This window comes from Notothenia rossii (genome assembly GCF_949606895.1).
Source record: "Notothenia rossii genome assembly, contig: scaffold_114, whole genome shotgun sequence".
Lineage (NCBI taxonomy): Eukaryota > Metazoa > Chordata > Actinopteri > Perciformes > Nototheniidae > Notothenia > Notothenia rossii.
Genome location: NW_027640278.1, coordinates 42465 through 67236, shown reverse-complemented (window position 1 = coordinate 67236; position 24772 = coordinate 42465). Strand labels below are relative to the sequence as shown.

At 40.0% G+C, this 24772-nt stretch overlaps 1 protein-coding gene and 1 long non-coding RNA gene across 2 annotated transcripts in view; one reads left to right on the top strand and one right to left on the bottom strand.

The window, feature by feature from the left end:
* Positions 1 to 24772, bottom strand: part of LOC307026859 (next to BRCA1 gene 1 protein-like) — a 131648-nt gene that overhangs the window by 65890 nt on the left and 40986 nt on the right. Inside the window, exons 15-16 of the mRNA XM_079694996.1 lie at positions 24566 to 24742; positions 23181 to 23450 (exon numbers count right to left, since the gene is read on the bottom strand). Coding sequence (XP_079551122.1) covers positions 23181 to 23450; positions 24566 to 24742 — 447 coding nt within the window. The remainder of the gene's footprint in view (positions 1 to 23180; positions 23451 to 24565; positions 24743 to 24772) is intronic.
* On the top strand, positions 7032 to 9491 carry LOC307026861. The gene is made up of 4 exons (XR_013804471.1): positions 7032 to 8104; positions 8199 to 8354; positions 8440 to 8532; positions 8912 to 9491. It is a non-coding gene; the product is annotated as an uncharacterized lncRNA (long non-coding RNA).

Genomic DNA, 24772 nt, shown 5'->3' with positions numbered 1-24772 from the left:
ACAAATGTCACAGAGTGATACAGCTGGATATCAGCAGCACCTCTATCTCCCTGTGCTGGACACCCTCATCAACGAACTAGACAGACGATTCACGGGAGAGTCCATAGAGCTGGCACGAGCATGTGGAGCAGTGTTTAAATGTCAGAAAAAAGGAATTGAACCTCTCGTACAAAAATACGCACAGCTGCTCAAAATTCACCCTCTCCTTCTTGGAGCAGAGATGGACCTTGTTACAGCCTCTGCTGTCGCACCTGTTGCACTTGAGCATCTCCGAAAGACTGTTAAAAAGGAGAGCTATCCAAATCTATACAAGATGCTCCAGTTGGCACTGACTCTGCCTATCGGATCTGCCACCTCTGAGAGAAGTTTTTCTGCAATGAGGAGAATTCGGAACTGGCTGCGGTCAACGATGGGAGGAACAAGATTTTCCTCACTTGCGGTTCTTCACATTGAGGACGACATAACCGCACAGCTGTCACCTGAGGGGATAGTGGACGTATCTGCGGAACGTAAAAAACGGCGTCTACTTCTGAACTAAGGTAGGACACCAAGGGATATAGTAGTTATCAAATAAGTATAAGATAAGCACAGTTTTGATACGTTTTTTACAGTTATGTAATGCACTGTTGTTGGGGGGAGTGACCGCCCCTTCCATATGAGTGTGTGTGTACGGCGGGCATGAGGCGTGCATGACGGGACGAGTTGTGTTCATATGTGGAAAAGTCATACTCAGTGCGGTGAGCACGAAATAGTTGGGACTGTGTACTGAGTGACGTCAGTAAAAAAGGTTTGCCCCCCCAAGCGCAAATGTCAAACTCCGCCTATGCCAAAAGCATGATGTTTCCACCCCCATGTTTCACAGTAGGTATGGTGTTCTTTGGATGCAACTCAGCATTCTTTCTCCTCCAAACACGTCTAGTTGAGTTTTTACCAAAAAATCCTCTTCTGGATCATCTAAATGCTCTCTAGAAAACTGCACACGGGCCTGGACATGAACTGGCTTAAGCAGAGGGACACGTCTGGCACTGCAGGATTTGAGTCCCTGGCGGCGTAGTGTGTAACTGATGGTAGCCTTTGTTACTTTGGTCCCAGCTCTCTGCAGGTCATTGACTATCTCCCCCCGTGTGGTTCTGGGATTTTTGCTCACCGTTCTTGTGATCATTTTGACCCCACGAGATCTTGCGAGATCTTGCGTGGAGCCCCAGATCGAGGGAGATTATTAGTGGTCTTGTATGTCTTCCATTTTCTAATAATTGCTCCCACAGTTGATTTCTTCACACCAAGCTGCTTACCTATTGCAGATTCAGTCTTCCCAGCCTGGTGCAGGTCTACAATTTTGTTTCTGGTGTCCTTTGACAGCTCTTTGGTCTTGGCCATAGTGGAGTTTGGAGTGTGACTGTTTGAGGTTGTGGACAGGTGTCTTTTATACTGATAACGAGTTCAAACAGGTGCCATTAATACAGTTAACAAGTGGAGGACAGAGGAGGCTCTTAAAGAAGAAGTTACAGGTCTGTGAGAGCCAGAAATCTTGTTTGTAGGTGACCAAATACTTATTTTCCACCATAATTTGCAAATAAATTCTTTAAAAATCAGACAATGTGATTTTCTGGATTTTTTTTCTCATTTTGTCTCTCATAGTTGAGGTATGATAACAATTACAGGCCTCTCTCATCTTTTTAAGTGGGATAACTTGCACAATTGGTGGCTGACTAAATACTTTTTTGCCCCACTGTAGCTAGGACTCAAACAAAAAGTCTGTTCAAAAAGGCAGAATTCCGGGTAAGAAAATCATATATGGCATTTGCCATTACACATATATAATTTAAATTTCTGTTAACACTAGAACCGCCAACAGCGTCAGCACCTACATACAGATGTAGCACTCCAGATAGGACTCACATGGGTGTGTCCCAGTCAAAAGCCCAGCGGATCCCAGTGGAATGGGGTGTTGCCAAATTGCTAGAGGGCGTTGCCAAATTTCCCCATTTGTTCAATTACAGGATTTAACCAGGAGATGGCGCTTCATTCACAAATACACAAAGACAACTGGGTGTTGTAGAACTTAGTCTGTTTGCAATGTTTGCAGCTCTGCAGTTGTGTTTGCTGAATACTGTAGCATTTAATCACTTATTTGTTATGGTTTTCACAGGCTACTATAATGAAAAGACATCAATATTTTAGATCAAATAAAGTATATAGTTTGCTTTATGCAGTATATTTTTTGTAATATTGTTGGGGTGTTTTTACACAGTACAGTAGATTGAAGTAAATCAATTTATACATTAAGATAAGATAAGATGGACCTTTATTAATCCCCGTGGGGAAATTCAGTAGTTCAAACAGCAACAGGGTAAGAGTGAAAAACAGGATAGCACAGATTCACACAGATTAATAAAATCAAAAATAAGATGAGCGATAAAGATAATAATAATAATAATGAGAAACTATGAAATAAGAAATTAATAAAACTAAAATATAATTATCATATCACATATTATAATGTATTGTATTATTAAGTAATATCATACATTAACCCAGTGGTTCTCAAAGTGGGGGGGCGCGCCCCCCTGGGGGGCGCAGAGGCATACCAGGGGGGGGCGCGAGAGACCAGGAGGAAAAATGGTAAAAATAAAAAATGTAAAAGATAAAAAAATAAAAAATCATAAATTGAAAAATTATTTCATCGAAAATAATATGATGCAGTACTATTACGTCTGGGTCTCTGTGTTTCATTAAAGCTCGGCTCTGTGTGTGTGTGGAACGAGCCATTTTGTGTGTGCGAGCGAGAGAGAGAGAGCGCACTGGTACCGGGGATCGTTGTTGTTAGCTTCTGGTGCTAGCGAGCTACGCTAACGGATATAAGGAGCTTTTTCAACAACAAAGTGGAGGAGGGTCCTCTCCTGTCAGACTGAGAGACTCAGTGAGCTAAAGCAGGGGTTCCCAACCTTTATTGTGCCAAGGACCGGCAGATACATTAAAAAAATGTGCGGACCGGTTGTCAATTTTAGCTGATTTTAATATTTACTCACCAGCAGGTGGCAACAGAGGCTAATTGTTTTTAACAGCCTGAAGAAATACTAATATGCATCCAAAACATATTAATAACGTTTAAAACCAGGATACAATTAAAACAAAAAATTAGGACCGCTTTACAAATATTAATATAATATATAATATAATATAGCCTAATATGGCAATATCAGGCTGTTACATTGTATGTAACAAATAATAGAGCAATATGCATCCAAAACATATTAACAAAGTTTAAAACCAGGATACAATCAAAACAAATTAGGACCACTGTACACATATTGATATAACTGAAATGTCAGGGAGACCCCTAGGCTTGTTTGCCAGCCATAATAACGTCATACCGGGGCGTTCGTTCCGGTGCACTCCGACAGCATTTAGAACTACATCGAGATTAAGATTAAACTAACTTCTTTTGGGAACACCCACATACCTATGGAGTTGGCCAGATGTGTGTAAATTACTGTTCATGGTAATTTGAAAACAAATGCCATTGTTGGACACACACAAACACACCGAACATACACACACACACAGCGGAGCTGAGCAGAGCACATACACACACACACATCATGTGCCTTTGTTACCGGACATTTCCTTCATACAACGATTAATAGGGGTAATAATCAGGCCGTTCGGTGTGTGTGTGTGAAACGTAGCAGCCTGCAGTGGGGAACACAGTGAAGGCTGTGTGTACACGCTGGTGCTGCACTTCTCAGAGGCTGCCTCCTGATGCTGCAGCCATTTCATGAAGTGAAGGAGGTTTTACAAATAAAAAAAATAGCTCTACACCCCTGGCCGCAATGTCCTTAAAATGAAGTCCGAGTTCGAAATATATCTCAAATAATGTATGCACGGCCACTTCCCCACATAAACATAACAGTCTGCGATTAAACGGTTGTCCCCTGTGTGCTCCACTTCCTATTGGCGCACCGGTAACTTTCTCTGTGCATAAATGAACAATGATAACATATTTTTAAATATGTTATCATTGTGATCATCTAATTCTGAAAATATTACGATAAACTCACAGCCATTTCGCGGCCCGGCAGTAACACCTCCACGGCCCGGTACCGGTCCGCGGACCGGGGGTTGGGAACCCCTGAGCTAAAGGACTCTCAGTGTTTAGATAGTTCACTTTAGTCTAAGTTATCTCAGTGGGTCTCAAACGGTTTGGTCACGATTAATGTAATCAATTATTTCTGAGGCACATGTTTATATGATCATTATAGTTATATATAAGAGAATAAATGAAAAACAGGTATGAAATACTATATGGCAGTAAAACAAGAATAACGTTTAAAAGGGTGATTTGTAAAATATCCATAAAGAAAAAGTAAATCTGTTTACAGTTCTGTTTCATATGGGTGTTGAGAGATGTATCCATAGATCTCCTCATTTTGCTCCCAAAGTGCTCCAGATTGGTGCATTTAACTTCAATATTTAAAAATAAATCTTCCCGGGGGAGCTTGCCCCCAGACCCCCCTATGTGAGGTCCACACACCACCTATAAAAATAGCACTTTACCCTATGCCGTGAGCTGATTAGCGAGCCTTCATTGTAACTGTCTCACTGTGTATATGCGTGGGGAATGTTGCAGTAGAGAATCCCACTGTAGCGCCCGGTACATTAATGGGAAACCCTAAATGTTTGAGCACCCTCTATGAAACGTCAAGCTACCCCACAGCACCCCCAAAATAAATTTCTGGCGCCGCCACTGAGCCTGACTATTTGTGTTGGGGGGGCCCGACTTTTTTTTTTCTCCAAAGGGGGGCCTGACAGAAAAAGTTTGAGAACCACTGCATTAACCCCATTATAGCAGATGCCACATTGAATGGATGAACACATTTATGGATCAATAATTACAACAGAGTATTTCTAAATACAAGTTGTAAAAATATGTATTTAATATGAATAATATAATGATTAATTTCAGATGATAATACTTTTCAGGGTTACAGAAGTAGCACTTCATTTCAGACTCCAGTTTACAGCTTCCTGCCTACGACCTGCTTAAAACCAGTATAGAGGAATATTAAGCCCTCCCACTATTTTCCAAGAGGGCGTTGCCAGATTTTCAATTTCAGGTTTTAACCAGGAGATGGCGCTTCATTCACAAATACAGAAATGATCTTGCCTTTCGTAGTTGACAGACACTGCTTTGAAGAGCATTTGAAAATATAGTCTTTATATATTAAATAATCATAATAATAATGTAAATATTTACATTACATTAAACCATGCATTTTGTAATGTCAGCATTTCATTTAGAAGAAAAGTAGTGATATTTGATATTTATACTCTATACCAGTGGTTCTCAAACTTTTTCTGTCAGGCCCCCCCTTTGGAGAAAAAAAAATGTTGGGCCCCCCCAACACAAATAGTTCGGCTCAGTGGCGGCCAGAGATTTCTTTTGGGGGTGCTGTGGGGTAGCTTGACGTTTCATAGAGGGTGCTCAAACATTTAGGGTTTCCCATTAATGTACCGGTCGCTACAGTGGAATTTTTTACTGTTACAATGAAGGCTCGATAATCAGCTCACGGCATATAGGTGTAAGCAGGGGTAAAGTGCTATTTTTATAGGACCTCACATAGGGGGGTCCGGGGGCAAGCTCCCCCCCGGGAAGATTTATTTTTAAATATTGAAGTTAAATGCATCAATCTGGTGCACTTTGAGAGCACAATTAAGAGATCTATGGATACATTTCTCAACACGTAATAGTACTGTACTGCATCATATTATTTTTGAATCAATAATTTGTCAAATTATGATTTATTTTTTTTTAACCATTTTTCCTCCTGGTCTCTCGCGCCCCCCCTGGCATGCCTCTGCGCCCCCCAGGGGTGGCGCGCCCCCCACTTTGAGAACCACTGCTCTATACCAACAGATTAAACCATTTTCCCACTGTAGGCCGATGCATGAAATTCTTACATTTTTGCCAGTTATATTATGGAGCTGCTGTAAAAAAGGATTTGATCATTAAGTTATTGAAACTTTTGTCTTTAAGTTACTTTCACTTAACATATCAATTGATGCAATTTCTACTTAATTTCATAAGTTGTTATTATGTCAACTCAGCTCTGTAAGCCAGTTCAATGACCTCTACATTCTATGAAGTCAATTTGACTGAACAGTGAGTTGTGATGTGTAATAATGTTCTGAAACTTTCCATGGCCTCTTAACATGGCAGTAGTGTTGACATATTCCTGCCCGGTGAAAATAGTCCCGGTCTCATAGTTGTTTTCATTAATTGAATGCATTTAACAGGGACATGAGTTTTTTAATTTTGTTACGATATACAGCAAGTGAACCACAGAGTTTGATTCGCCATTATCAAAAGAAGAACTTCCACCGGACAGATTGATGACTACGAAAAGCTAAGCGGCGGATGAATACGTTTTTGTGAAGCGATATGACAGTGATTTCGGCTGGTGAACCACTGACGGACAGGCAAAGTCAGGTGAGTGGTTGCATATTTAATGGTTGCAGGCAAAACGAAAAGTAGCTAAATGGAGTTAAATCCACACCTAACTGGTGTTTGAATGTTTATAAAAGAGATTTTATTTCAGGGCAGTGTTATGAAAATGTCGGTTAACCAAGCTAACTTTACAGGATTATGATTATCTAAACTTTTATTAAATAAATACGTTTCAAGTATTCTTACTCTTATGTATGACGCTTATGAATTTTTAAAAGGTTTAAATGGTAACTGCCTATATTTGTATCTCAATTTAGAGAGGTTTTGTTTGTTCGTTCCAGTAATTAGCCGTGTCCCGGCTCTGTTCGGCTAAATATTTAAGCTAAATTAACGTGTTTCGGTGAGGTTGTGTGTGTTCCTGCCAGTAATTAGCCGTGTCCCGGCTCTCTGTTCGGCTAAGAATTGTAGCTTGTTAGCCCCCGCCATGGCTTTGAAATGGATGTCATTTGTGGATAAGTATAGGGGACTTGAAGATTGTTTTTTGTTAAGGCCGAACAAGTGTTAAAGTGATTCTATCCTTGCAACGTTTTTCTGGTTCAGCTCACACTAAACCTGCCCAGATACAGAGGGGGTGCCTCGCGCCATTGAACGAGTAAAATGCTAACTGTGTTCAGAAATAGCATTTATATTGCGTACAAATGCTATGTTCCACTCTTGAAATGGAGACAAATTTGTATTTCTGCTTTTTAGAAAATATTTTATAGAAAAGAAAGGAATATATTTAGTTTATTTTATTGAACTATGGTGCCCATAAACTACATGTCCCACAATGCATTTCGTTCTGTGACTTGCGCACTGAAGTGTCTTAATATCAGTCGTTTCTAGCAGCGGGAACAGTCGGTGCTCAAGGCACTTAAAAATGTTGATCTTTGATTGATGAGATTATTGTTATTTAATCTAATAAATTAATGGGATGTATGTAATTATAACACAGGGAAAGGTTACTATTCACCCACAATAATAAATAAGATGTGCAATGGTTGTAATTGTTAAATGTTTATATTATTATTAATAAATAATATTTATACATGAACAATAATTTTTCCTAAACTTCTGCTTTCAGAGGTAGTCAAGTTATTACTAAAAAAACAATAATAATCCACTGAATAGTCTATGGAAAATAACTGCAAGCAAATAATCAACAATTACAACCATTGTACAATTTCTTTTAAGTTTGGTTAAAACAAATAATAGTTTTTTCATTGATATATTTGGCATGCACGTAGACACAAAAATGCTCTATGTGGATGCACACTAACCTTTCCCTGTTATTATTACACGCATCCCATGAATTTATTAGATTGAATATGCCTCATCAATCAAAGATGAACATTTCAAGTTGTTTATTTATTTAAATGAAGTACTGTTTAAGTCTTTATCATATGAATTCAGGGATAATATTGTAATTGTGAAAGCCAAGGCTTGTAGTTTATGGGCAACGTGACTGTTGTAATTGTGTGCATCTTATTCTTTGTCATGTTCTCAGTTCTTATTACTTTATTAAGGCCTGCTTCATAATGTACCTAAATGTGTGTTCTCTATTACAGACAGATTTTCAAAGATTTCCGTTTTGCTGCAACTGGATGAAGTGGACTTGTAAGTTGTGCAGGTTTTCCAGTTACATGAGAAGGCAACATGCACAGTTGCAGACTGTTGGTAGAATATTTTCTATAAGTCTGTGTCTCCTCAGATTCAGGCAGAGTTCCAGAGAATTGTCACTACGGACCTGCTTTCATCGTTTCTGGATGGACTTGATGGCCTGGCATTGCTGGAGGTCTACAATGGTGCATCCAGGACTGGAAAGAAGCTGGCACTAAAAGGCCTTTTGGACTGCCTTGAGAAAGATGTAAGTGGAGATGCTGATGACCATAATTTAGCCACCATTTGTTTCCTACAAATGTTTATATCCCACTGCATTTGTTGTCCTGCAGGACACAAATGAGAGGAGGAGGACTGCTGCTCTCTTGGGACTATCACACTACATGTCTGGCGAAAATCAGGAAAATGTCATCAGGATGTGTGATGTAAGATCATAACTGTCTTGAATTACTTTATGTAATTGTACATTTTAACATAAATCAACCCAAATCACCCTGTGCCCAAAGTTTCCTTCAAAAGTAATGTTTACAATTACCTTAATTTAACTAAAATAATTGCAATAAAGAATGATGCATTTAATATAAACAAAAACAGCAAGAAAACATAACTATTAAATAATATAAATAAATTTAAAGCTCAAACTGTGAAAAGAGAGGCAGTTGAAATGATGTTCCATCACATTGCACTTTTACACTGAACTGTAGATTTTAGCTTCTATGTTTATAGCAGAAGCCTCTTAATTAGCTTTGTAGAGAAAAAGTACTTGTAGTACACTGAGCTCACTTTTATTTCTCATTTTTTAAGGCTCATGGAGACACTCTCGAGGAAGCCATGAAGGTGATGCAAGTTGGTCTGCTCATAGGCTACGAAGGTGAATGGGATGCCTTTCCTCAGCAGATTTTCAATGTGGCAGTTGTGGTCGAGGAGACAATTGTGCTCCACAACCTGAAAGATGTGGCTTTGCGGTGCTTCTTGGACTAATATATTGCTTCAGTCTTCAGTATACTCTGGAAATGAAATATTAATTTGAGTTTATCCAGAGGGTTGTTATGAAGATACAGCCAGACCAAGCCTCTGCCAAAATACATGGACTAAAAAACAAACTAGGTAGGAGGTAGATCATCAAAGAGTGTAGAAAGTGAGCTCAATTTGGTGTTGTTCATTTGTTCAAGTATTTTGTGTCTCTACAGTGACATGTTTTTAAAAAAATAAAATCTTTTAGGTTAGTGAGAATTCCATTTATGTTGGAAGTGTCACGAAGAAACTTGCATTTTAAGAGGACATTTAATGTTCATTTCAGTATTTACTAGTGTCTTGAAAGAGTCCTCTCCTGCTGATGTTCAGAAAGCTCTCTATTTGTTTCGTACTGTTTGTGCTGCACCCTCTGTCCTATTTGTAAAATTAATAACATAAATGTGATGTTATAATTTGTATCCATGTATATCTGTTGTATACTGTATGTTTATACTTGAAAAATAAAAATATTTCAGCATCTGAAGTAACTTCAAGCCTTATAGGTGATCACAGCTAACTGCCTGCCGTCAGATTTCATTTAAAAAACAGGTCTGATTTTAAACTTGTATCTTCAGTAGACTCGACTACTGCAATGGTGTCTTCACAGGCCTCACTGCTTTCACACCGTCTACAGTATGATTTGCATAGAGGGAGCTCTGTGGCTGAATAGCCAGCGATTAGGTGTGGCCCATTTATCATAGGTGATCAGAGCTACGTGTGATTCTCATGGGGGGATGGGCACATAAAACACACACACACACACACACACACACACACACACACACACACACACACACACACACACACACACACCTGTAACTGCCTGCCGTTTTAAAAATTGCATTCTAATAGCGGGATATGTTCGTTGCCATTTGAAACATATGAGAACATGGTCAGAATCACAAACTGGAGCGGGAGCAAAGGGGAAATGCCCCTTCCCCTCAATGTGAGGCAGACACTTGAGTCCAGTGTCTCCCGTCGGTTCCCAGGCCTGACCACAGACCAGTGGCATAAAATTAGCGAAGAAGAATGGTTGTCATGGTTACCCTTCTGTTTATTCTCCGCAGTGGGGGCCGAGCAAGCCCCCAGGAAGTGCGCCGGACTCTGAGTAGAATATTCGTCGTGGCCAAACGGCGGTACTACACTTCCTTTAGGTTGCTGGGCCCGGAAACACTTTTTCCCATTGAATTACATGGGGAAAGAATGGTCTGTAAATCGTTGGATAATTTTTTTTTAAACTAAATAAACCACCCAGAATGAACACTTGTATAGCCCTAATAAAAAATATTTGTTCCTCAAATTGTAAAAATGTGCTAATAACGTTATTCTGAGAGTTATATCCCTCTGCATTATGAACATGCATCTAACCCACGGGACCGCGCCGCCCGGCACGTTCATGTTACGTGTTCAGCAGGTTCAGCACTACATGCGTTTATCTTTACCCATGGATGCACAATAACAACGGACCCATATCGTCTCACTGCCATCCCACGGAGCTGTAATAATGGATATATTGTACATGTTTGCTGTAATTCCTCATTTGTAAAATATTATACTACATGGGCTGTTTGATTAAATCTTGTACCGTAAATGTTGTATTAAATAAAGTTAATATTACCGACGTTAGATTAACGTCCCTGTAGCTACTTATTGCTCTAAGAAGCTTATTGCACTGTATATATATATATATATATATATATATATATATACAGTCCAATAATTCTTTGCATTTTGGTTAAAGTTGCGCATGCGCACATACGGGTACTTCTCAGGCATGCTGGGTAATCTGTGACGTTTCGCTCTCTCAAAGGTTGGGCCATTTTATCATCATGCGCCAAGCAACTCTGATAGGAATGATTGAGGCCCCGCCTCCCACGCTGTATCCAGTTCTTATTATACATCCATGGGGCACAGGTCAACGTGTATTAAAGTTTAAATCTTCCGGACAAAATTATAAAAAGTGCCGGTCAAAGGTCTTCTTTGTTATTTATTGAGCTTTAAAACAAATGAATAACGACTCTATATAATAATAAAATACACGGAGCCTCTCTTTTTCCTCCCTCTCTTCGGACAGTGTCAGTGTCTGTCTCATGCAGCAGCTGATCCAGTAATGAGTGACCTGGCCGACAGTAAAAATAAACATATTTTATAACTAGTTTAGGTAGTTCGAGAGGTAATTAAAATAGCTAAGGGCGATGATCTGACTGAAGTGTTTCTCCGTTCCCCGCTGCATCACAGCGGGAGGAGCTGCAGGTGAGCAGAGCTGCGTGTCTCCGTCATGTCAGATTAGACTTCACTCGCGTTTATATCCATATCGAGAGAAAGATAAATAATCTGAATTCAGTGTGCAGTTTACTTTGACGCGGGGGTGAGCAGCAGAGGTGGGGAGAGGCGTGGCTATTGCTATTGAGGCTATTGCGTCATCATTATCAGAACATGATCTTATAATTACTGAGTTTAGGCACGTTAATAACGTTTTAATGAAGTTGAATACAGTATATTCATATGTGTCAGTGATTTCATGTCAATTCGGCGAACACAAACATAAATGATCGTGGTGAAGATGATGATTAAATTAGGATTAAAAATCGAGAGCCGGGCTGCATTTCCTCCCGTTCGTTTTTTTAGACTAAACAACATTAAGTTCCGCTGTACATCCAGCGTACTGTACAGTATCTGACTTTATTTCACATGAGCTCCAGTGTGGAACCCCACTGCACCCCCTGGTGGATCAATGATCCATTGCAGCTGGCTTCATTATAATTACATTTATTTATCACGGGGGCGGTCTCAAGTCAAGCTGGAGGTTTTCCCTTGAGCGAGAGCAGATCACGTACCAATCACGGCCCTCGCGTTTCAAACTGTCTGAAATTAAGTGCTACATCTGTAGGTCCGGTCTGACAGCGCTTAGCTCTCTGCTGAAGATCACTGCTGCTCTAAACAAAGTCAAAAATACTACATCCAAACGGAATAAATATAATTAATTATTATTAACACGTGAAGTCTTGTTCATTGTTTTTCACTTTTATTAAATGTTTGATATTTCCGGCACAGACTCTTTCATACCGGCAATGCGCGATAGAAACAACAGAAAGTGTGACAGTTTAAAGAGCCTGTGACAGCATCCCAACAACTGTTGTGCAATGAAATATTGGGCTACTAGTCATCCCGAACCGTCAGTTTAAAAAAGAAGGTGCGATACCGTTCCGATAAATATCAATAATTTCGAACATTGCGGGGAAATTCCTTCGACTCATTTTGAAGTTTTGGGGGAAGCCGGAAGTGACGTCAATGCGGGAACGCTTCACTGTGCGGCGAGAGAGCCAAACACGGACAAAGTTTCTTGTCATGCGTAGAATGATGGTGAATTACTGAGTTTAGGTACGTTAATAACGTTTTAATGAAGTTGACTACAGTATATTCATATTTGTCAGTGCTTTCATGTCAATTCGGGGAACATAAACATAAATGATCGTGGTGAAGATGATGATTAAATTAGGATTAAAAATCGGTAGTGAGAGCTGCTGAATTTCCTCCCATCGGATGTGATATAAAAACAAATCGATTATTTTTGTAGTTGTAAACTCAAGTGGATGAAACTACATTTATTAGTGCTTTCATCAATTTCGGCGAACATATGATACATTAAATGATCGTGAGGAAGATGATTTAAAAAACGTTTGTTTGAGCCGGTCTGCATTTCCTGATCAGAAAACAAACAAATGCTTTTTGTAGGTGTACTACACCAAAATAGATTAAACGTGTGTTTTTTTTTACCACAATGTTGGAGAAATTAATGGATAAAATGCATGGATTATTATTATTATTATTCCCACTCCGGTCGGGACACTAGGTCCACCGTTCCCCCAGCAGCGAGGCTCCCCCCGTTTACAGTTTACGTGGGCTGGGCTGGGTGCAGTGGCGGACTGGCCATCTTGTCTGTCAAAATGCATCTTACATTTCTAACTTGCAATATCATTATTTCCGCTCTCTTCACTCCAGAAGAGCGATCTCCCTGTGTCTCTCTGTGTGCGGGGGGCGGGGCCTAACAGACATGCTGCAGCGAACACAAACCTACAGACTGGGGGTTGGGAGATCACAGGAGGGAGGGGGGTGGGAGCTATGGAATGTGAGCATCCCCCTTGGGAGACTTACTCCACACATTCCGATGGCCAATTAGCTTTAAACAAAGAGTTTGAAACATGGGGGGTGGGGGCTTCTCAAAAGAGAAAATGCAGATATAATTCACTCTCTTGACTCGCTGGTATCTCGAGCTGAGCGCTCATTGGTGGTTTGTACCCGCTGCTGATGAAACTCTCCATTGGCTCGGCAAAAGTTTGTTGTTGTTTTTTGTCAGTTTTACGTCGCCACTTCCATTCACATTTTTCATCATTGTTCCACAATGTTTATCATGAAATTAATATCCATATATTTTATAGTATACTACATGCCAACCCTACCGATTTGGGCGGTAGTCTACCGCTTTTAACATGTTTCTACCGCCTACCGACTTAGCTGGCTTTCCCTACCGATTTTCAATCTTCCCAAACTATAACAAATAAAAATGACACTCCATAGACACTGGACTCGACTTTTGGTGGACATCGTTTGCAGCGTGATCGCATCATACAAACAGTAGTCCTCTGTGTTTCTGAAAGAGAAACAACGTGCAGACCGGGGGTAACGCTGCGGGAAAGGCAGCATTACCCCCGACGAGGCATTTTGAGTCCTGCAGGATTTCCCCGTTAATATCAGTGTCTCGAAAACACATGTTGGCGACTGAAAGACATCCAGTGTTTGGCCTTTTCCGGAAGCATCCTACAGTGTCTCAACTGAAAGAGGACCACAAACACACACAAAATATAATGCAATTTTGAGATTTGGGGATATTTATCTCCTATTCTTTCACTTTTTCTGACATTTTCAACACCAAACATGTCGTTAATGTGTTTAGTGAACTACAGCAATCTGAAAGCCTGTACATTATTTATATCACACTTTATCAGTAGAGAAATGCAGGAAATGACTTTTTTAATGCAGTATTTTCTGATTTATGGCGCAACACAAAGATATTTCGCTCTGTGCAAACCTTTAACGCTAATATGTCAACAACATGAAACAACAATACGAACCTGGCTTTATCCAATGTTCACACAAGAGTTCTACATCCTGACACATCCTTCATCTACACCAAACTACGGCCCGGGGGCTGGATCCGGCCCGTCACCCCCCTTTGACCGGCCCCCACCCCCTCTAACCCCCACTACTTGAACCGGCCCTATGAGGCAAATCCCCAAAAGTCGTCATGGCTTATTTTTTTCAAATTGATTTTTGGAAAATAATAACATGTCTGCGTTTGGTATTTTGTTGATTTTGTTTCAGTTAAAAAAATGATATTTAGTTATAAAATAAAATGCACTATATTTGCCGAATTGTCGTCACCCGACATGATGGAGATCAAGTGAGTGACAGACAACGCACGCGTAGAGAACTGTCAGTGTTCAGGAAAGCAAAAATGGCTAACGTTAACGTTAAACGAAAAGTTGATAGAGAGTGCAGAATTTTCAAAGAACAGTGGACCAACGACTATTTTTTTGTTCAGTATAAGGACCGTGCCGTTTGCATTATCTGTAAAGAGAGTGTGGCGGTTTTCAAGGAATATAATCTTCGTCGTCACCACGAAACCCGCCACAGTGACTTTGCTAGCTTGCGAGGGCAAGCAAGAGCAGACAGAATTGGCAGAATGAAAGGCGGACTGGCAGCACAACAACAAACATTCATTCACCAAACCCAGGTAAACCAGGCTGCTGTTCGAGCTAGCTTCAAGGTAGCTCACATACTAGCTACCCATGGGAAGCCCTTCACTGATGGGGACTTTGTTAAACAATGCATCCTTGCTGTGGCCGAGGAGGTGTGTCCCGACAAGAGAGAGGCAGTCAACGGTGTGAGTCTCTCCGCGACTACTATGACCAGGCGAGTAGAAGAATTGGGGGACAACGTTTATGAGCAGCTGAACGAGAAAGCGTCACAATTCAAGTTTTTTGCTTTGGCCATGGATGAGAGCAGTGATGTGCAGGACACAGCACAACTGCTCATTTTTATTCGTGGGATTAGCGAAAGCTTTGAAGTGTCTGAGGAGCTGGCAGCACTAAAAAGCCTCAAAGGAACTACAACAGGAGAGGATATTTTTGTCCAAGTGTGCAAAACAATGGAAGAGTTGGGTCTAGACTGGTGTAAATTTGCCAGCATCACTACGGATGGCGCAACTAGTATGGTTGGCACGACAAGGGGGCTAGTAGGGCGCTTGAACAGCGAATTCGAGGAACGAGGTCTCACCCCCCCACTACAAGTCCACTGTCTGATTCACCAGCAAGCCCTATGCTGCAAAGTTTTGAAGTGGGCGTCTGTCATGAAGGTGGTTGTGCACTGTGTCAACTACATCCGAAAAAATGGTCTGAAACACAGACAGTTCCAGGCCTTCCTTTCCGAGCTTGAGTCTGCCTACGAGGATGTGCTGTACTACAAAGAAAATCCGGTGGTTAAGCCGAGGCAAAGTGTTGCGCCGTTTCTACGACCTGCTACCCGAAATCAACACCTTCCTGCAGTCTAAAGGTGAAACGGTACGAGAGCTGACCAAGCCAGAATGGAAATGGGACCTCGCATTCTTAACAGATGTGACTGAAATGTTGAACCACCTTAACGTTCAGCTCCAAGGCAAAGGGAAGCTAATCAGTGACCTGTATTCCCACATCAAAGCGTTCAAGGTCAAAATAGTGCTGCTTGTGAGACAGGTCGAAAAGCTGGACTTTACGCATCTCCCTGCCACCCAGAGCTACTGCGCTGAGAAACCACCTGTCCCGTTCCCAGTCGAAAAGTGCAAGGATGCACTGGAAATGCTGCAGGGGCAGTTCAGTGTGCGGTTCCGTTAGCTTCATGTCAACGGTAAAGCAATACGTTTGTTCCAGAACCCCTTTGTTGCCGACATAAATGATGCCCATCCCTCTCTTCAGTTTGAACTAGCCGAGTTGCAGAATTGTGATATCCTTAAAGATGCGTTCAAGCCTGACAGTCTCATTGAGTTCTATGCTTCGCTCCCAGAGGAAACCTACCCAAACATCAAACAGCATGCAATGAAGATGTCCACAGTTTTTGGCAGCATCTACATCTGTGAGCAAACCTTTTCCCGCATGAAGCAAACCAAGAATACAACAAGGAACAGACTCACAGATAAACACTTGCATCAGACCTTGAGACTGGCTACCACTAGACTGCAACCAGACATTGAACTTCTCATCAGCCAGAAGCAAACACACAGTTCACACTGATACGGTAAGCACACTGATTTTAACAATTACTGATTTTAATTGCTATAAATATGAAATGTGAAGGCTCTTTTTAATTTGCTACATATGTTGTAAAATTATGTCACAGAGAAAAGCAGACAGCAGCATGTCTTGCCATTTACTGAAAATGGCGCTTTTTGTGTTCAATCCGTCATCCCTCCATGCAAGGGCTCCAGAAGGCACTCTGAAGTGAGGAGAGGAGATTGCTGTTGCTGACCCCATCCCAAAGACAGCACAATTCATCAACAAGTACAAATCCAGCTCACCTACCTATAGGCTACTGATTTTGATTGCCATTATTCTGTATTATTGTTGTGCTTTAGTTTTGAGCCTACACTGCTCATGTCCTTTTCACCTTGACCTAAAACAAATGTTAACTGAACATGCTCACCTGGATAGGCATAAGAGTTGGCTAGTTCTATTAGCCTACTCATGTTATTATAATTTTGATGTTTTTTATTTATTTATTTATTTTATAGTCCTATTTATTTGACCTTTATTAAGTGCTGCACACAATTATTATTATTATTATTATTATTATTATTATTATTATTATTATTATCATCATCATCATCATCATCATCAGGCCTACCTATAATTTATAATTTTGAACTCACCTTTGCCAGTGTCAATCACCTCAACTAGGCAGATGTTTCTTACCTTGACAGCTTTGATGTTATTTTTATTAGAAAACAAATAAATGGAATATCTGTGGTATTTCAAATTAAAGCAAAGTGTGAAGACTCAATTGCTACTTTTGTAAACCACTAGTAAAGATGGTAAACAAATATGTGACAGGAATCAAGTGTTGATATAGTAGTGTGGAAGTAGTAGTGGGGATGGCTGTGCCGGGCTACTAATCTCTTCTACACAATGAGCTGACTCGGCCCCGGCCCCCCATCACAGTCAGGAACAATAATGTGGCCCCCAGAGAAAAAAGTTTGGTGACCCCTGATCTACACTGTCTCAACTGAAAGAGGACCAGAAACACATTAAAAATATAATAAAATGTGGAGACTTTGGGATATTTATCTCCCATTCTTTTACTTTTCGGGCATTTTACAGACCAGACATGTCGTTGATGTCACTGTTTACCAAACTACCACTTTTTCTGAAAAATGCATAAAATTATGCAATATATTTTAAATACATGGTTTATACATGTGATTACTGGGGTTCCATTTCTTCTGATTACCTCATTTGGGCGTGCACATTTGCCACGTGCAAACCTACCTCTTTTGGATTTGGAAAGGTTGGCATGTATGCTATACTTGCACTGCTTAGCGTTTTCATACTTTATATATCTTAGCATATTCATACACACTGTTAATACTGCTCACAGGCTGCTGTGTATATCTAGTGTATTCATACCCCTCACTGTTTATTCATCATTCAATTAATTCTATATTTTATTCTGTAGATTGTGTACATTACTTTTCACTTTACTGCTTGTTGCACCGTTAGAAGCTAAACTGCATTTCGTTGTCTCAGTACCTCTAATCTGTGCAATAACAATAAAGCAGGAATCTGTATTGTGGCCTCAACAATCAAGTTATAAGTAGTGCAATATGAAATAAAAACAACTACACTCTTTTGGCAGTGTTGTGCTGCCGAGAGATGGGAGTCTGAGGCGGGGTATCAAAGGTACAAGCTAGACTTTTATTTAGCATCTGAAAACCATTGTAAACAACTTCATGCCCGGGAAGCGAAGACCGGCAGAAACAGGAAATCCGGTTCACTAAAAAGTCCGTGCAGAACAATACCCCAACCCATAGATCCGTGGGTGAATAATGTCAATAACCACAGTGTACACATTAACAACAACTACACTATTTTGGCAGTGTAACAATTAAACAAGAACTACACTCTTTTGGCAGTAACAATTAGATAAATAATAAACGGTCAGACTGACACTGAAGACAAACAAACTATTTTCAGCAATCAATCTGTTTAGTTGACTCTGGGTGACATGTGGCGATTTAAAAAAATCGTTTTTTGGCTGTTTAGATGGTGTTGCTCCATCTGGGTCACTGCCGGTGGTTTAGACGGTGGGGTCTTTGGCGACTTCAGGAGATCGGCATTGCTGTTATTCGATGTGGACAATGCTTTCTGTCCTGCACACAGTTTACATTTGACCGTAATATTTTGTGCGTCCTTTATCCCCACAAATTGAAAATAGTGGTTATATCTCCAAGTTGTAAATGCGCTGCTGCTCTCGCTGATACTATGTTGGGCAAACTCCCGTATTATATCTGTTCATTGATAAAGCAGAAAGTTGCAAGCAGCTATTGTCTGCGATCACAGGATATAGTCTTGTTAGATGTGCCAAGAGTAAGGACTGTCTTAGGTAAGACAGCTTTTATGTGCGCAGCTCCACTTGCTTGGAACAGTCTACAGGCAAAATTGAAATTGAGCATTTTTATTTCTTTGAATGTATTTAAGGCATGTCTAAATGAAATGCTTTCTGACACTCTGGGTATTTGTAAATGTTGAATATGTAAATATGATATCCTCTGTTGTTTGTATGTTGTTTTTATGTTTCATGTGGAACTAAATGATGCAGGTCTCCCTTGTAAATGAGATCGATGATCTCAAGGGACTAATCTGTCTAAATAAAGGTTTGAAATGAAATGAAATGAACTTGCATCTGCCATATGTGTGCTGGTGGTGGGCGTTGCCGTGTGTGTGTTAGCCTTAGCAAGTGTTTGTGTGTCTGTGTATTTTCCCCATAAGGCAAGACCCGCCCAACTCTGTCTCTGATTGGCTTACCCTGAAATGTTACCCCGCGTTAACCAATCATCACTCCTCTCTGGTCACTTTCACTTTTCCATGGTACTGTGAGAGGACATCGCTGTATTCGCCTGTAAATTACATCCGCAGGGAGATTCGGTTCAGTTGGATCACATAATGTAACGCAGTAACGCACCCATTTAAATCACAGTAACTATAACGGCGTTACTGAATGGGAATAGTTAACTAGTAACGTTATTAGTTACCGCAAAAGGTAGTTGTGTGCGTTAGTTTGTAACACGTTAGTCCCAACACTGGTAAACACACACCTGATTACCTGAGAGCTGCCGTTTCATTCAGACTGTTTAAAAAAAAAAAACGGTCTGATTTTAACAACTCAATGTGTGATTGTTATAGCAGTAATATTAGACACTAATAATACAGTAAACTATTAACACTGTAAATATTATTGTTTGCCCGTGGGATTAGGATTATCGGTAGTGAGAGCCGTGCTGCATTTTCCTCCGGTCGGATGTGATATAAAAACAAAGCGATTATTTTTGTTGTTGTAAACTCACGTGGATTAAACTACATATATTAGTGCATTCATTTCAATTTGCAAACATATGATACATTAAATGATCGTGAGGATGATGATTGAAAATCGTTTGTTTGAGCCGGGCTGCATTTCCTGATGAAAAAACATAGCAATGGTTTTGTACTTACACCTACGTGAATTAAACAACATTATTTTGTTAAATAAAAACATGGTGATGTTTTGTAAATGATTACATGTCTCTTATTTAGCACAGAATATGATCCTATCCATGACATATGGATCTTAACAAATATCCGCTATATCAGACACCTGTAGATCTATCAGCTGTTTATTTCACATGAGTTCCAGTGTGGCAGCTTTCATCCATGATCCATTGCAGCTGGTTTCATTAAAATTACATTTATTTATCAAGGGGGCGTATCAAGTCCTGTGGAGGGGTTTTCCTTTTAAGCAGGGGCCCACCCCGTGCAGATCAGGGACACGCACGGGTAGGCGTCTGAAATGAAACGCTACATCTGTAGATATCATTTTCAAATCATTTAATTTGTTCCTCTTCATAATTTCCTTATAAACTAAGCAGGAAGATTTCAAACTAACTTAATTGGGTTAATTTAGAAATTGCTTCAGTTTATCATCATAACAGATCAAAAAGCTCAGATTCATTTTTACAATAAATCAAAGAATGATGCACTTCTACAAACAAAAACAACATAATTAAAACATTTAAACAAACTACTAAAAATAGATGAACTACATTATTCAAACGTTTACAGTAACTTCTGATAATAACACAGGGGAAATAAACGGGGCATCTATTTTCCTCTCTCTCTCCCTCTCCTGACAGCCCGTCAGAATCAGGGTTAGTCTAAATGAATCCCTTGGCGGTTCTAGTGTTCATTTACCATTTTGTCTTCTCTTTGCAATGCTTAATTGATTTGAAACCAAGTCTAACGTAGCTTAAACTTAACGTTAGCTTTCTAGCTAACACAACACATGCACGCACCTTTCTCTGTGGGGTTTTTTGTAGTGACAAATGAAGTTGGATGTTCTGGTAGTCGTGTCACTGATCTTTATGGTGCAGACCCTGCATACCGCTGTTCTGTTCTTATTACCGTCATCGACAAAAAAATCCTTGAACCCATCTTCACAATTTTTGGAGTAAAGCTAGCCGCTGCCATGTTAACTGAGACTCCTGCCTTCTAGTGGGTTGCCAGGTTTGCTCGCATGGCGCTATAATCACGTTTTTCGAAAAAACTAAACGTAATTTCTCACTACAAAAACAAACGCAAATATTAAATTTTAAACAGTCAAGTCCTTTCAAGTCATCTATCTCAAGCTTAAGTCAAGTCTCAACTCATGAATACCCAACACAGTCTCACGGCATTTCGTGTTCACTAACACGATTTTTTATCTATTGATTCGTGTTCACCAACACGATTTTCCCCTTTTTTTCGTGTTGCACAGCACGATTTTAAAAGCAATGTAAATGATAACAAATTGGAAGGAAAAACAGAGGAAAGAAAATAAAGATTTCAGTATTCTGACACAGAACGATCTTAGAAGCAATGCATTTCTATTTGTAACTAAATGTTTGCACCAAATAATAACAAATTAGAAGGAAAAAAATATGACAAAAAATACAGATTTCAGTATTCTGAGGCTCTGAGCCTCGAGACTCGAGTCAAGTCATGTGACTCAAGGCCCCATTTATTTTCCTCGCGGACGGCAAAAAAACTCAGACATTATACCATTTAAAATAAAAGGGATAGGGTTAGGCTTAGGGTAAGATATTGAGTAAGAATATGCTTTTATGAACCACACAGCTTCTGGTATTCCAAGACCCGACCGGACAAAAAAACGTGGTGCACACGAAACATGCTACCAATAGAAATGCATTGCTTTTAAAATCGTGCTGTGTGAGACGAAAAAAATGCGAAAATCGTGTTGGTGAACACGAATCAACAGATTAAATTATTTTTTTTGACTAAAACACGAAATGCCGTGAGACTGGGCTGGAATACTAAGCCAAAGACAAGTCAAGTCTTTTATCAATGTTAGTCAAGCAAGTCTCGAGTCAAAAAATATGCGACTCGAGTCAAGTCATGTGACTCAAGTCCCCACTTCTGGTGTTCAGGTATTACAATATTTAAAGTTGGAATAAAGTATAAACTACACAACACAAGTATAATGCACAGCAATCCATAAGAGAAGTCCAATATGTTCATGAAAGCTCCCCAGGAGACACCGACACTAACGTGGCCGAGTGGACTCCGGAGTTTGCTGCATAAGTCTGAGAATGATCTGTGGTGTAGTGGGCTGTCACTCAAAAACTGAGTAGCCAATGGGGACGCCCCCTTGAAAGTCCCGCCCACCTGGGATGCTTGTGTCACAATCAAAAACAAAAAATGAAGGAACGCAAACGAGAAGAGCTGCAGAGAGACTTTCAGGTCTGATTATTGAGAAAGAAGCAAAGAGAACTGCAAACAAAAAGATGTGTTAAAAAAAAGAAAAAATACTTATAGTTTACATGATTACACAAATGATTTGTTTGCAACTTATAGTTTTATTTTTTTTATTAATTTTATTTTGTTTGACTTTTTTTCTGTTAAACTCTTAGTTTTGCTTGATTCTAAGAAAGTGCTGCTTTATCTTTATGACACAAAACTAATCCCATAGAGATGCACATTAATTTTTTGATTAACTTATCAATACATATAATGGGAAAGAAGTGTGAATGCACAAATTAATTAATACATTTTAGTCAAGTCTTTTCTAGAGTTTTTTTAATATCTCTTGTTCAGAGGTTGATAGTTGCTTTATATGTTACAATGCTGTTAATCAGTTAATGTTGTCTCTCAGAATCTCTGGAGCATAACTTTAAAGTGTGTTTACAGACAAGTGCTCAAGTCTTTGAAAAAAAGTCCTCATAAAAAAAGCCTGAAAGGTGACCAACAGACCAAGGACATCTGAGTCTTCTAAGAGCACAATGACCAGTCCATTTACTGAGATGGGGCCGCCCTTCTAAAGTGGTTTACAATTCACTGAGAACTACTAAGAAGCAGCAGCAAAGAGCTGAAGCACACTATGGAAACATTCAGTCAGCAATATTAATGACAAAAAGGTTAAATAACCTGATAACATTATTAACGCTACTTTCAGTCTGCAATCATTTGTGTGGCTTTTAGAAAGAATACGTGATCTCAAGGATTGATGTCAGCAGTCAAAACACAGAAGACACTAAAACTAATATACAATATTATCTAAAGGATGGACATAAACATAATGAAAACACATTTTTGAGTAGAGCGGATCTTTAAGGATTAAAACTTGAAGCCAAAGCGGTGTTTTTCTAGATTACACATGTTTAGCAAACGCTTCTCATTCAACATAAAAAAGGGTCCAATCAAAATGTGTTTTAGAGCGTCACCTGTGGCTGTGTGCAGGGTGGAGGCCCCGGGCGGAGCAAGGAGTGGGGTCGGTGCTGAGCTGGGTCCTGGAGCCGGGGCCACAACCAGGGGAGCAGGCAGCGAGGCTTTGATAGGGGGAGGGAGGGAAGCCTTCCGCGTGGAGGAGCCCAACAGTGGGGGGTTAGAGGTGCTGGGGCTGCTGCCTGCGCTCTCCTCTGTCCTCACTGTTTTACTCTTCACATAGGAGGAGGAAGAGGAAGAGGAGCCTCCCTGAGCAGCAGGACGCAGCACTGGGGGCAAACAGGAAGTCCACTGTTAGACACTGAATTGTGATACTCTTTATTTACATGCAAACACAGAGAGCTGCAGGCGGGAAAATATTAGATTAGTCTCAAGATTAATGAATCCACACAGAAGGATTCACAAACGTAATTTATATATATTTAAAAGATGTCAATTTATACACAAATCCACATACATAAAAATACGTTTCACAAATATATTTCTGATTCATACATTCTTTTTTTTTTTTTAAATAAACGTAATATTAATCCACAAATATATGTATTTAAAAGTGTTTAATGTTTCCATCTAAAACATATTTAAATGTAATTACCTTTATATAAAAAATTCTTTTTGTGCATTAATCTCTCTGCAGTTGTTGATTTTTGAGACGACGCCATCAGATTGACAAATGCGTTCTTTTCAACAGGAAACGGTTTGTAGTCAATCAGATGTCTCCTTCATTTTTAGCCAATGACATGAGCACGACCCTACAATGGTGTGGTTTATGCATTCAGGACGTAGCGTAAAATCTACACATTCTGCATAGTAAATAGGGGGATATTTCATTTTTTTTCAAAGCCTGTGTTGTGTCTCACTGCAGATACTCCCCTACACTGCCTTGTCATGCTCTGTGAACACTTACATACTGTTTCGACCCTGAAGTTTTATTTCGCATTGCACATGGCGTCTGCCGATCGCCGCTGTTAGCTAAAAACGATCAAATGCATTACCAAACATTATAGATTGCTTCAATATCCCTATTAAACTAATGGTGGCTTGTTTTTTACTTTAGTGGTAGGTTGCTTAAATAGCAACAAAATATATATAACCTTTATATGGATAGCATGTGTTCACTGGAGCAGCATCAATGGAGGCTGGTTACACAACCTTTTTAGAAACATATATTATATATCTATTTAAAATGTATAAACATGAGATTGTATTTTGAAAAAACTAAGTCAATAAAGGAAAAATAGGGGTTGATCTATTGACCGTATTTCTGCTGCCCTTACTTTGATAAAAAAAAGCAGCAATCAAAAACTGGAAATTAATCTGAGAACAGATTAAAAGCAACATAATTTAGTCTGCAGCTTCAGCAGAGCAGCCCCTGCTGACTGACCTTTACCAGTCCCCTGGCGGGGCCCTCTCAGAGGGGCGTGGTCGGGGGCCTCCTCCAGGGTCATTGAGCGAATCACAGTCTCACAAACAAACTGAGTCCCGCTGATGTCATCCTCCCCTTCCTCCTGAGCCGGGACTCCTCCCCCCTCTGCTCCGGATCCCGCCCCATGAGGGACATCTGAGTAACAGGAAGTTGGACAAATGTTAT